The sequence below is a fragment of the Solea senegalensis genome, linkage group LG6, assembly GCF_019176455.1.
Source record: "Solea senegalensis isolate Sse05_10M linkage group LG6, IFAPA_SoseM_1, whole genome shotgun sequence".
NCBI classification, from domain to species: Eukaryota; Metazoa; Chordata; class Actinopteri; order Pleuronectiformes; family Soleidae; genus Solea; species Solea senegalensis.
This window is the reverse complement of record NC_058026.1, coordinates 8,764,787-8,778,535: the sequence shown is the minus strand read 5'-3', so window position 1 is coordinate 8,778,535 and position 13,749 is coordinate 8,764,787. Positions and strand designations below refer to the sequence as shown.

General features: G+C 43.3%; 1 protein-coding gene across 6 annotated transcripts in view; it reads left to right on the top strand.

Annotated features, from left to right (window-relative positions):
* Positions 1–13,749, top strand: part of LOC122770436 (nucleosome-remodeling factor subunit BPTF-like) — a 39,333-nt gene that overhangs the window by 13,253 nt on the left and 12,331 nt on the right. For 4 of the 6 annotated variants that reach the window (XM_044027285.1, XM_044027290.1, XM_044027284.1 and 1 more), the window contains exons 11-25: positions 300–429; positions 856–991; positions 1,390–1,683; positions 1,877–3,959; positions 6,356–6,480; positions 6,667–6,819; positions 7,000–7,150; positions 7,443–7,482; positions 7,748–7,973; positions 8,276–8,425; positions 11,077–11,207; positions 11,421–11,535; positions 11,645–11,862; positions 12,213–12,453; positions 12,840–13,123. In XM_044027285.1, coding sequence (XP_043883220.1) covers positions 300–429; positions 856–991; positions 1,390–1,683; positions 1,877–3,959; positions 6,356–6,480; positions 6,667–6,819; positions 7,000–7,150; positions 7,443–7,482; positions 7,748–7,973; positions 8,276–8,425; positions 11,077–11,207; positions 11,421–11,535; positions 11,645–11,862; positions 12,213–12,453; positions 12,840–13,123 — 4,477 coding nt within the window. The remainder of the gene's footprint in view (positions 1–299; positions 430–855; positions 992–1,389; positions 1,684–1,876; positions 3,960–6,355; positions 6,481–6,666; positions 6,820–6,999; positions 7,151–7,442; positions 7,483–7,747; positions 7,974–8,275; positions 8,426–11,076; positions 11,208–11,420; positions 11,536–11,644; positions 11,863–12,212; positions 12,454–12,839; positions 13,124–13,749) is intronic. The other 2 variants (XM_044027287.1, XM_044027286.1) reach the window with 2 other exon arrangements.

Genomic DNA, 13,749 nt, shown 5'->3' with positions numbered 1-13,749 from the left:
CCAGTGTTCACCATGGTCTTTTTCCTGGGCCATGTGTGTTTGTACTTTTTAATGCTTCCAATTTTTCAACACATTGTTACCATTGTGGCACAGATGACATTCAGTCATAAATTGCAATTAAATATCACATTTGCTTGGCTCTTAATCCTAATCTATAATGTATTCCATTCCATATATGTCCGGTTCTTCAAAATGACTAGTAGTAAATCTGTAGTCGAAAGAGTCTTTGTCAATTTATTTTCAGTTAAACAGCTGCACAGGCAATTATTGTGTGTATTTTTTAACGTTAATGTTTTCAGGTTAAATCGTATGACATCCATGGAGCGTGAAGAGAAGGAGAAAGTCAAAAAAAGGGAGAAGAAGCTGGAGGATGAAGAGACGATGCAACAGGCCACCTGGGTCAAGTACACCTTCCCAATTAAACACCAGGTAAGTTAGCAAATTGTATTCTTCAGTTGATCCAGACCAGGAAAGAGACATAAATGTTTTGCTTTGACAAAAGACAGATAATCCACCAAATGTATGGTAAATTGCATCATCGTAAATAACACTTGTCTATGCAGGATAGCTGCAATTGAAAGACGAGATGTTTAATGCTTGGAAAGTTGAGTCACTGCAGTGACAAACACTACGGTGTGTGTTGTGCGTATGTGCGTGAGTGACCATCAAGGGTTCTGTGCTGTGAGTCATTTCCCGCTGCAATTACTGCTAAACTTTAAGCTGTTTTTTGTGCCTCCACTCTCTTTCCCCCACTTTGTCTCATGTCTCTACCAATTCACCTTTTCCCTTTTGAACCTTGTCATTTCTCGATCCTTGTTTTCTCATTGCGTGTCCCCTCTCTTGTCTAATGTGAAGGTGTGGAAGCAGAAAGGAGAGGAGTATCGTGTTACGGGCTATGGGGGCTGGAGTTGGATCAGTAAGACTTATGTGCAGCGGTTCGTCCCCAGGCTTCCCGGTAACACCAATGCCAACTACCGCAAAGAACTGGAAGGTCTGAAACGGGAAACGTTGGGGCTTAAAATGTTTTTTTTTTAATATTTTCAATTTTAGTCTTTTTGACTCTATGAGGGGAATTAGCCTCTCGCTTGGTAATCTCAAGTATGATATCATTGTGTTTTGGTTGGCCTTCAATAAATTAAGTCTTTCTTTTGATATCTCTGTGGATGTCATTGAGCTGTGCATTGTAACATCCATCAAAGATTTCACAGATGGATCACTTTCACAGTTTGTTTTCTTTATTATTAATTCACCTTTGACTTCATGTAAAACACTCTTAAACTGCTCCGTCATCTCAAATGTTTTTCGTTACGGAGGCCATAAGATCATTTATTTATTCATGTGTTAAAAGTGAAAAATTAAATAAATTCTCTCTTGTTTCATTTTCCAAAGATGCGAAACTTGGCAAGAAGTGTACCCTGCTGGATTTAAGCCGACGACCCAGTGTAGCCGCACCAGAAGCTCAGGAACCTGCTGCTTTAACCAGTGAAGCAAAAGATCAAGGCCTATGTAGCCTCTCCAGCCCTGCAACAGAACGCCTGATGTCTGTTGAATCTGACGAGGGGATGGAAGTTGAGAAGAAAGAAGAGTTGTCTGTCAAAGAAAAGTTGGAGGAATTGCCTGTGGATGAATCGCCTGTAAAGACGGAGATGGACCCGAGTGAATCACGAGGGGATGAAACACAAGGTATGACAGAGTGTGGTTTAGAGGCTAAATGCACAGTGTGAGTAGTGTTTCATTTTAAATTTAAATGAAGTTACAAATGTAGTTGCTTTCGTGTTGCAGAAGCTTTTCAAGTAAATTTGCTCAAATTGTCTAAGAAGTCTTTTCTTTTTATGCAAACAAATTTGAAATCTAAATAAATGAATTTCATCTCCAGGGTCCAGCGTTCAGGAAGATAAGGCTTCCATCAAGGTGGACCCCACAGGAGCTGAACGACCCTTCAACTACGATGTAGTGGATGTCTGCAACGGTTTCCTCACCCGCATCCCCTATAAGAAGAAGGTCAAGTCCTCCAAACTGGACGGCCTGCTTGAGCGCAGAGTGAAGCAGCACGTTATTGAAGAGAAGCAGAGGCCACAGTTGTGCTCCTCCAAACCCATGACTTCAACGACTGCTTCACCCACTCTAACCCCTGCTCTGAGCACTCCAGTCCGGCCACGGTCACCACTTAAGCCCCAAACTCTTGCTCCAACTCACCTTGCATTGGGCAGTGCAGTGAAAGTGGAGGAGAAATCCACAACACAAATTCAAGGTCCCAGTGAAGTTAGAGGGGACAGTCCCACAGAACTCGCTAAAACTACAGAGGATATTGTCACGCCGCCTCCTCCTTCTGGTTTAAACTCCACCCCCAAAGACATTTGCAGTGCTGGTACAGGGGGAGATTCAACTTCACCACAAAATCTGCCTACCCCCCTGCCCCAGGAACTGGAGACAAACATTGTAGAAAGGACTACAGGCCCAAGAGAAACTAACTTGGATGTTTCAGGGCAAGAAGCTGTCAAACTGCCTAAAGTAGAAGAAACGGCACAGAGCCCTCACAGCTCTGTAGAGCAACAAGCAGCCAGTGGATCATCAGATGTTACCACTGCTGCACTTGTTGAAAATTCAGGGTCTGCGGCTCCTAATTTGAAATTGGACCCTTTAAGGACATCGACAGTTGTACCTGACCAAAAAAGTAGTGAACACACATCTCCCTCTAAACCTGTTTCGCAAAGCCCAGAAACTTTAATCTCTGCACATATATGCACTGAGGAAAATGGCATGGGGCCAGAGGAGAACCAAGAAAATGTGCATGAAATTGGACAACATAAATCCATAGGTGTATGCACGCCAAAGCCAGTTTCTCCTCTCCCTCAGGTAAATGGTAATGATGGCTTTGTGAGTGAAAGCATGTTGAGTAACTCTGTCACGAGCACGAATAATGGTGTGCTCACCAACAGTCCCCAGCCCAAGGTGAACAGCACTGTTAAAATTGAAGAAAAAGGACAAGTTGTGTCATTTAAGGACAGCACACAGCAAAAGCTTCTGGTGAATGGAGATTATGCACCTGTGCACGGCAGTACAGAGACCGGGATTAAAGATCCAAGTCTAATTTCACAGGTAGATGTGGAAAATAAAATGATCTCAGAACAGGATTACAAACCTCCTCTGAAGATTACCAGACTGGAAACGAACTTCGATGCACTTGGATCAAAAACTCAGAGCACTCAACAGCACAACAACACGTCACTATGTCCGTCTACAGAAACCAAATCCAGCTCTGGGGTCAAAATCATCAGAATGGCTCCCTCTCCCATACCTTCAGCAGAGGATTCCAGTCTGAGCGATGAATTCGCAGAAGAGAATAGTAACAGTGGAACGACCCAGCCATTGAAGACCATCATCACCCAGGTAACCACAACCTCTAATACCACCACAACAACCGTCGTTTCCTCACAGACAAGGATAGCTAACGCCACATCTAACGCATGTGAAGAAGTAGTATCGAAGGAAAGTAGCGCAGTGTCGACTCTTACAACCATGACCAAAACAACTGTGACCAAACTCTGTTCCTCTGAGCTCGATGGACAGTCTGAAGACAGCCAGAGCGAAACAGCGACACAAGAACAGAGAACGCTCTTTGCCTCTGTCAGTAAGTCGTCGACCGACACCAACGGCAAAACGTCGGTGACATCTGTCGCCGTCCACCAAGAAGACGTTTTGACGACAAAGGGACGTGTGCACCTCCTCAAGTTCTCCCGCACTAAGAAGACGCGCTCGGACACGGCTCTGCCTTCTTACTGCAGGTTTGTCACCAAGAGCAGCCGCAAGAGTATTTTTGTGCTGCAACACGATGACTTGAAGGTGCTGGCGAGGCGAGGCGGATTCCGGGAGGTCGCTGTGTTTAGCTACAATGCCAAGCCGGCTCAGGATATCTGGCCGTATCCGTCACCCAGGCCCACGTTTGGAATCACCTGGAGGTAAGCTCACTCACGTTTAAAGCTATTGACCCAAATCACAATCAAAAGTTGACGTTTGTTGATGTCCATATGTTCCCTAACAGTTAAAAGTCCAAGGTGCGCGCAGGTGCTTGAAATCCTTGAATGTACTTCACCTATTAGATGGACAAATGAAAATAAGTTGTCAAATGGAAACTGCTCCACCTTTGAGTCTCCTTACAGACAGCTGACACATTTTAAAACATCTGTGCTTTCCTGTAGTTTCTTCTCCTGCTATTATGAAACACAATTTTAGTTGGTTAAAGCATTATACCATCTATTAAATGTGATTTCTTAAGAAGTTAAATATTCATTTTGAATATGTGCTGTATAAATATGTAATTTTCCGGGGAGAAAAAGTGTGAAAATTAATTTTGAAATGTGTGTATGAACCCTGAAAGTCCCTCTTCAGTGCTTGAACGCAAGTTGAACTCAATTGATCTGCTCAGTGAGGCCACAAATGTCAATGATCAGTGGGACTTGGGAGGGTCTGAAGACTAGCATCTTGTTCAAAATCAGTGGCTGTAGTTGTTGTTATAGCTTGCACTCATCACTTCAGGTCTGGGGGACAAACACCGGACAGAAAATGGGAACGTTTTTGAACATATAAACTTTTGTAGTGATGCAAATAAAAGTTGCTGTGGAGGCATAGTCACATCCAGATTCTTTAAATCTAAACATAAGAGGGATTTTCATAAACATAAACCAATTTGTGAATATTTTCTCAAACCAATTACGGAAACAAGTGTTTGACAACGTGTGCATGATTTCACATGTTTTTAAAATAATAACAAAAATGAAAGACAATACAGAAAGTTAAAGACAATACTTTTTCTCTGCATAATTAAATCTTTGTCAGGGCTCCATGTCCTGTTGATTTGTCCGTTTGTCTTCTCTCTCGCTGACTTATATCCGTCGCCTTGGCTCTGAGTGATGTTGTGGCTCTGAGTCGGGTGTCACAAAGGGACCTCTGGTTATTTTGACCGGACCTCAGACGTTCCAGAAGCAGACATGAATCATCCAGCGGTCGGACAAGTGTCGGGATGTGTCAGGATGTTCACTTTGTGCAGTGACCCATCCCTTCAATCCTGGGATGTTTTTTTTCCACCTGTGGTTACACATGGGAAAAGGAATATCTACCAAACCCTGTACAATACAAGCAGCAGCCTCGCAGTGATTATGTATTTGTAGACCCTCAATATACTTTGAAATCCCTGGCCATAATGATGCACAGATGGAATATTTCCTTTTAGATAAAACCTAAGGAATTTAGCCTGTTGATGGATGATACTGTCATCCAAGTCTACGCCCAGAACAGTTTGTTAAAACCGCGATGTTTATGAAATTGAAAAGGACCAAATGAAATATAGACAAACTTTTAAATTTGGTTTGTTCTCCTTAATGTTGTTTTTATTGATGGACAGTATAGTGTGAAAGGGGGTGAGAGGGAGGAAAGCATGTGGCAAGTGACTGGGGAATTGAATCAAACATCATGGGGTGCTAGCTCTACCAACTCAGCAATCCAGCGCCCCCAAAAGTGTTGTCTTAACAGTTTTAATATACCAAATTCTTCAACCAAATTATTATTTTGAAATGATTTATGAACGATTGCATTCAGTTCTTCTGCTGCCCTCATGGAAGTGGTCATTAGTTGGATACAAACAACTTAACTCTGCCTCTTCGTGTTCCATGATGCCAAGTAATTGGCTGGTCAGTGTTTCTGCTCAAATGAACTGCATGACACCGGGCAGTGGGGACGGCCAGCATCTCTTCCTTCACCCTGCAGCTGAGAACAGCCTTTTTTTTCTCCCAACTTTCCAGTTTTCAGCACAATGTACACGACAGATGTTTCCATTTTCCAGGAGTTCATTTCAGTATAGCTGTATTTAGGCCTCCTCACTGGCAATAGCCATTTGCAGAGGCATGATGTTTACCGGTTATCCCTCTGTGCATTTATATGTCCAGATGTCCAAAGGAGTCTCTTAAACTTGGCCAAAACATTGACTTGAAGCTTCCATTGCATAAGAAATATTGCACAATTTAGGACGTGATGACATTTTATGTTAAAATAAATGTAAAAAAAATAAGGGGTGACCCTCGTATTCACATTGGCTTTAAGTCTTAACTGAGCTTTAAACTTATGTATATTTATATTTTACAATAAAATAAAATTTGACCAAAAAGTCAGAGATTGTGACTATTTGTCTTTATACTTCTAAAAATGTCATCATCGTCTTATTGATGGAAGCCTACAACCATGAGGTAGTAATTCTAGTTTGATGCAGTGAATCATCAGGTGTATATGAGCAAAGTTGCTGCTCAGCTGTTGACGTGAAACTATGAGTGTCTACTATTTTGACATCGGGCTTGTGTTCCAGATATCGCCTGCAGACTGTTAAGTCTCTGGCCGGTGTGAGTCTGATGCTGAGGCTCCTGTGGGCCTGTCTGAGATGGGACGACATGGCCGTCAAACCGTCTGCTGCCGTCGGCACCACCCGTACAGGTTAGAACTGATGTTTAAGTTTGTGTGTCGCCGAGGATAAAGCTGTGTTTTGCTCGGGTTCTGCTCATCCCTTTGTTTGCCCAAAGAAACTGCAAAAATGACAGCTGCGCGTGTCACTGTGTGAAATGTTGGAGTGTATTTCCTCCATCTTCTCGGGCTTTCCTCCTCATCACCATACCAACCCAGCCCTATCCCCACTCATTGCTACAGAGACATCAGACACTGAAATCACCACCACGGAGATCATCAAGCGCCGGGATGTGGGACCCTATGGCATTCGCTCGGAGTACTGCATTCGCAAAATCATTTGTCCACTTGGAGTGCCAGAGACTCCGAAAGGTGAGTTTTAATTCCACTCCTGAAACTGAAAAGAGACCCACTGAGAAAGAGACACTCAAAAAGTTTGAAATGTTACATAAAAAGTATCTTCTTTTTTTGTGTCAATCACTCAGTTGCATTGCGCTTTTCTTTAAATGTTGTTGTAGAGTCTTTAATTCAGTCTTCTGTCCGCCGTCCTAGAAACCCACACGCCTCAGAGGAAGGGGTTGCGCTCCAGTGCCTTGCGACCGAAGAAGCCTGAGCCTGCCAAGCAGACAGGCCCAGTGGTGATAGAGACGTGGGTGGCTGAGGAGGAGCTGGACCTTTGGGAGATCAGAGCCTTCTCAGAAAGGTCAAACTGCATAATCCTTTATTGTGTCGGCCGCGTGACTCGTCTATGTTAGAATGCAACGTCTTTATGTTTACGGCAGGCATTTACCAAAAACTGGCAAGGGAACCACAGACGGGTCATCTTAGATATTTTTGTGGTGGCTTAACACATTTGCAGAATGTTTTGCAGCCTTTTCCTTGTGATGTGTTAAATACAAATGATGCTCAAAACCGATATAAGCATTAGCTTAATTTATGCATTTATTATTGGTTCTAATTTGCAAGTGTTCTGTGTGTTCATTTTACTTTTAAAGGGTGGAGAAGGAGAAAGCTCAGGCAGCAGAGCAGGCAAAGGTCAGTGTGGTTTAATCCACTTATCCTTTCATACTGATTTAATTTCATGTATAAATGTCATGTATTCATTTTCATAAAGAGTATTTATGGAGGCCTCTTTAAAATATTTCCAATGTCAAGATTGGGAGAGTAATCAGTGATGATAATGATGTGATAATGCTTTCTCCGGGATTTTCGTCCGCCTTTTCGAGCTTTTTCAACGACTAATTTTTGTTATTATCGGTTCATAAATTAAACAACTGACCGTCTTATTGGCCGTTCTCAGAAACGTCTGGAGCAGAAACCAGGCTCAGGCACAGCTACGCCAACGGGGACTCCCGTTGCATCTTCCACCACACCCAAAGTCATTGTTGGGACACTTTCAGGCCAAGGCACGCCCAACACCAAGGTGGTACTGTCCACTAAGATGGGCACCCCCGTCACATTCCAGCAGAACAAGAACTTCCAGCAGTCGTTTGCCACTTGGGTCAAGCAGGGTCAAAGCACACAAGGTACAATATGTTATGATGGAGCACAACTTTCGATATTTAAGATTCAGGGATTCTGTTGATTTTTTTTTTTTGAGTTTTTTTATCTGTTACATTTGAGAGTGTAATGAAGCAGCTTGGTGTTCACATTACCCTCTGTGTTACCATGTGATAATTACTTCATATACAGTCAGATGCGCTTTAAACTTGAGTTTGAATCGGATGTCTGAATTTCTGATAAAAATCAGTAGTTGCCGTAGTCCAGTTCAGTAGTGATGTTTTATTGTGGCGTTAGTGTTTCACTCTTTCAATGTTTGCTTCATTAGGTGCAGGCACCGAGGCCACTGTGGCCACGTCGGGTGGGCACACCTTCCAGATTACAGGAACATCAGTGGGTGGAAAAGTAGTGACCGCCAAATTGCCACTGCCCGCCAACAGCAAGATCGTCACAGTAAACATGCCAGCTTCGCAAGGAGGTAAGGCCGTTTTTATGAAGTTACACCTTTTGAGGCAAATACGGCAAACATGTTTCAGTTATTTAGTGCCGACATTTTTTTCCATCACCACCGTTTCAAGATGCATTTGTGTGTTTGCTCCTTCACCTCAGACCCGCAGCTGAGCCCTCTCAAATGTGTCAAAAGAGCTAAATTAGATCCGGCTTATTGATTGCATGTTATTGTGTAAGCAGTTTCCTGAGCCAACCCCGCGTCTGGTGTTGATGGACTGGACCTCTCTCTACTTTTTTCTTTTTTTAAATGTTGGTGCCAGCCACCACAGGCACAAATATTTTGAAATCTACAAATTAGACACCAATTAGACGTTCCTCTTTCCTTGATGACCAACGATCAGTTAGCCAAGTACAGAAGAAAGCGGATCATTTTCAAAACATCACATCTAACAAGAACTAAAGGAATTGCGTGTTTCCGATGTTGGCCTTCATTTATCACACGACTAAATACACGTTCTTTCAATCAGTCACAACTGATGGCCAGTGGCAACTGGTGAAACTAAAAATGTCATCATGGGATGGATACAGACAAATGGCATTAAAGGCCTTTTTAATGTATTTTTTGTATTTATATTAATGTAATGTAGAAATGTAAAGCCAATACAGCAGCAGAGAGGCTACAAATGTAAAGCCGAGCTTAGTAATTTCCAGCATTCATACTGAACTTGTGCTTGGAGTGATCCTTTTGTTCCAAAACTTGAGACACGGCCAGTCCTTCACTGTTTTGTGCTAATGTGGCAGCAACAGGCTCTGCACCATCCCCGTTATGGGGTCCATTATGTGCCAACCTCATGAGTCAGCGGCTTAGTTTGGCGTGGCACATCGTGTCTGGTTGTGTCTTGTCGGCCTGGTAAGCTAATATAAAACTGTTATTTTGGTTGGATGGTTTTTGGGGATGGTAAGGCTTGTGTAGTCTGAGGTTCTAAATCCAGACAGCAGATTCAGTCGGGCTATCTTAAGTAAGGTGCTTTTCAACTTTTTCAAAATGCCAATATTGACGCTGGCAGATGAGGAGATGGTTCGTCCATCTTTGTCCATCTTCATCCATCTGTCTTTGGTCCTGTCAAGTTACCACATAAAGACTTTTAGGGGAGGTCTGAATTGTCTTTGGTGACAGCACTTGTGTGTGTGAGAAATTGAAAAATGACACATACATCCAACATGTAATCCATGTTCCTTGACTAAATACAATGAACCTTGAACAACAAAATATTACTAATGGATGCAAGAAAATGTCCACAAAAACAAAGAATAGGAAATGTTAACCTTGGCATTTAAAGTGCTGCGGTGTCCATATTTTTCTCTCCTAATTTTGCAAATTCAATTTGTACAAATTCAAATGCTTTTAATGGACGTCGCAATAGCTCTCAGTTTTCCCGCTCTCTGCCAAACAAACTGGAAAAAGTTGGAGAGTGAAACATCTGAAGAAAGTCTATTATTCAAGCAGTATCTCAGTACAGCAAATGTAGTGTTTAATACATACACGCAATCAGCAGATAAAGAGAATGATATTCTCCAAGGACATGACTTTTCTTACCTTTTGAAGTTACCATGAAGGAGAAACTTAAGTTCAGGTGGAGTGTTGCCGTTTAATGGACGTGTATTTATCCAGCATGACTGTGTGGCACCCTGTTTGTTTTGGAAGGGCTAAAGGAAGTTAGGGAGAAAAACAAGTTTACCCTGAGGTCTGCGTCTCAGACAGGTAGCCCTCTATAGTGGGATTCCATTTTTCTTTTTTTTCTTTTTCCTCCCCGTTTTTTCAATAAAAGTAAAACCTCTGAGTCCCAACTCCCCAACCTCTCCAAACAAGCCAGTTCATAGAAACAAGTGTTTGATGTGTGTGTGACCAGAGCAACTTCTCCCAAGGTCTTATGACCGGGGTTTATGTCCCTGTTTGAAGAGGGAACCCCTTGATGTATAGGTTTACCTGCTCGGTTGCGGTCGAAAAAAACTGCAGCAACAAGGCAGCAGAGAAGAAAGAGAAACACTCTCCTAGTTTCCATTTCTGCCATCGGCTTCACATGAGCTCACGAAGGCATGGAGCCTGGTGTTCAAATATGAAACGCCCCCTTTGTCAGATTAAGCTTTTGAAAGGGGGTGCTGAATTCATGCATAAATTATGAGAGGGGTTCAGATGTGTTGGGGGAAACCCAACTAAGCTCTCAGGGAGCCTTTTGAAGATTGTGTTTACCTGTTCAACTAATATTTGCCACTGCTGTGATCAAAGCCTGGCCGTCTAACCAAGAGAGAATCCCACAAATAATGTATTGAGTCGTTTTAAGGACTTCTGTACAACTGCTCACTTGTAACATGTGCACAGTAATTGTATGTGTAAAATGTGTTGCCTGATAATAAATAGCAAGAATTTGACAAATAGTAAAAAGTATAAAACCTACATTGTATTGTTATTAAACCCTGTCTGTTTCTTTCAAATTTAAAACCATACACTCTCCAATTTGTGTTAAACTCTTGCTTTAAACCACATATTTCTTCACACCTTTTTGTGTCAAAACATGACAATCATCGTCTTCGTCCCACGCCACCTAGTGCATCTTTCTTTCTTCTCTCTTCTTCTTATTTGTTCATTCTGGTGTTTTTCCACTCCTCTTCTCTCTGCAGGTGTGGTTCAGCAGAAAGTGTTGGGCATCATCCCGTCCAGCACAGCGGGTGGCGCCCAGACCTACACCACATTCCAGCCACGCACCACCACACTCAACATCAGGCCCAACACTCCAGGCTCCCAGCAACAGGTATGTATGCTGTTGTTCTGCTGTAAAATATCAATAAAGTGATTATTTTATTTTTATGCTCCATGTCATCTGTATTTGTCTTTGTTGTGAACTCACTGTATTTTCAACTGTTGCCTTTTTTAGGGTGCTTTTTTTTTTTAAATCTTCGGTTTACAGAAAACTTGCTGTCTTTAAAGTACTTCTACTAACGTCTTGATGAAAATGTCCCTCTAGGTTCTGACAACAGGTAGTACGATACGTCCGGGAATGACAGTGATCCGAACCCCGCTCCAACAGACGGGGCCCCTGGGGAAGACGATACTTCGGACGCCTCTTGTGGTCCAACAAGGTATTTGAACACAGCTCGGCTCACCCTTAAATGATGAGAGAACACTGGAAACGGGTTTGGCTCTTGTTTTTATTGCCACTGTATCAAAGTTACCACACCTCTTTTCCAGGTCAGGGTGGACAGCAAGTAGTGACGCAAATCATTCGAGGTCAAGCTGTTTCCACCGCAATATCTGGTGCCAGCCCCGTGGCCACTGTCACTGGCCAGGGGGTGGCCAGTCCCACCACTGCGGGGCAGGCAGCTGGCCAGACTCCACCCGGGACCCCACGGGCACAAGGGCAAGGCCAGGTTAAACTAACACTGGCACAACTCACCCAGCTCACACAGGTTGGTGACGGAGATACAAAGGCTATATATCCATATTATTCCGCTCCAGACACACGTTGTCCACAGTGCCTTGGTCTTTTTGAGCACTAACAATGAAGTTTAAAAACACTGCTGGTATTGTTCTTGGTTGAAAACCCCAGGGCAGCGTTTCAGCATAGAACAGTTACTCACATCCACTTCCTGATCGGTTCTTATCAGTTGTGATTGACTATTAGCTGTAAACGAAAATCTCCGTTCAAACTTAATTTTAATTTTGAGACTGTCAATGTCAGTGTTTTTTTTTTCCTTCTGGATTCACACAGCACTCTCCACCTACTAACACATGATGCTCTCTGCCCTGCCTCCCTTAGAAGCAGCAGGCTGGATCAGGTGCAGAACGGCAGGCTGGTGTCGGTAGTACCCAACAGGCTCTGACGGTGATGGTTCAGGGTCAGGGCCAGACCACTGGCCAGCTGCAGATCATACCCCCTGGAGTCACAGTCATCCCAGGACCTGGGCAGCAGCTCATGCAGGCCTCATTGCCCAATGGCCAAGTGCAACGCTTCCTCTTCACCCCCTTGGCCTCAGCCGCCACACCCACATCAAGCACAGGTATAGCAAAAACATCCTTTTTTCACTCCTACTCTACCAAACTGATTGCCTGCTCTATCGGGTTCCTAGGATTTTGTCTGAATTTGATAGAGCCTTCCCCTTTGCTGCTCTCTGGCCGTAGAATAACCTTTAGAGCACATTAAAACTCAATGCGTTTGTCTTCCAGAGTGAGTTCAAAACATACATGAAAAACTTTGACTGAAGTGCAGTTTGCTCTTATTTATTTGTTGTCCTGTATCATTTTTGTAACTTTCTTATCATAAACTTTCAATGACCAGCAAAAAAGAAAGAGAGGGTGGAGTCAGCCATAATTCTGATAAATGTGACTTTTTAACTATTACACTATCGTGCTCACCTGAAATCCTCTTCTCTTGTTGTCTCCACAGCCACCACAGTTCCCGGTCAGCCCAACTGTGCCTCCACCAAAACCCCAGCCCAGCCTGCCCAACAGGCAGCGGCACCCGTCCAGGCAGGGGTGCCTTCACTGGCCACCACCAGCAGCCCAACTTCGGCCACCCCACAGGGCCAGCTGCCACCTCAAACACAGGCCCACATGCCCATTCAGTCGCCTACTTCACTTCAAGTGAAAACACAGGGTGGAACAGCTCAGTTGCAGCTGCAACAGACGCCTCAGCTCATCAGCATGAGTGGACTACAGCAGCAGGTACAGGTAGGATTGGCAAAGTGGCACAGTTAATAGTAGGAGATGAAGTGTTAATCATTTTAGCTGATTCGTTGGTTATGGGACATTATGGGACATTTTACAACCTATCACCACCTTTGATAGTGGCCAGTGGCTGCACTGCCTTTACCCATTATGTGGAGATGCAGATCATCACTCTGCATGGAGGCTTCACAGCTATGTTTGCTACTGGCTAGTGGCATCCTTTGTAGAAATGGTGGCTCAGTGATTGTATTTGCTCATTTAAAAGTTAACTATAGGCAAATGGCTTTGCTTTAGTTAGTTTGAGTTGGTTAGTTTTTCCACTTACCAAAGCCCATCGAGTTGCAACAGTGTAAAGACTCCAATGACATGACGCATGTTGATCTTAGAGTTGCATTCAAAGACCCTCAAAAATGTCACTACTCCTGCAAACACACATGCAGTCCACTAAACAAATGCTGCCATCTTTGTCGTGATAGATGTACTATGACCAAGGTAGTTAAGTTAATAGGCCATTGAGAGTAATTGCTGCAACGTGGTTCACTTTTGTGTCCTTTTCATATTGTTAGCTTTATTTTTTTTTTTTTTTGCAAAACGTCTTGGAATGTTGTAACATTGACATTTTTTCCATT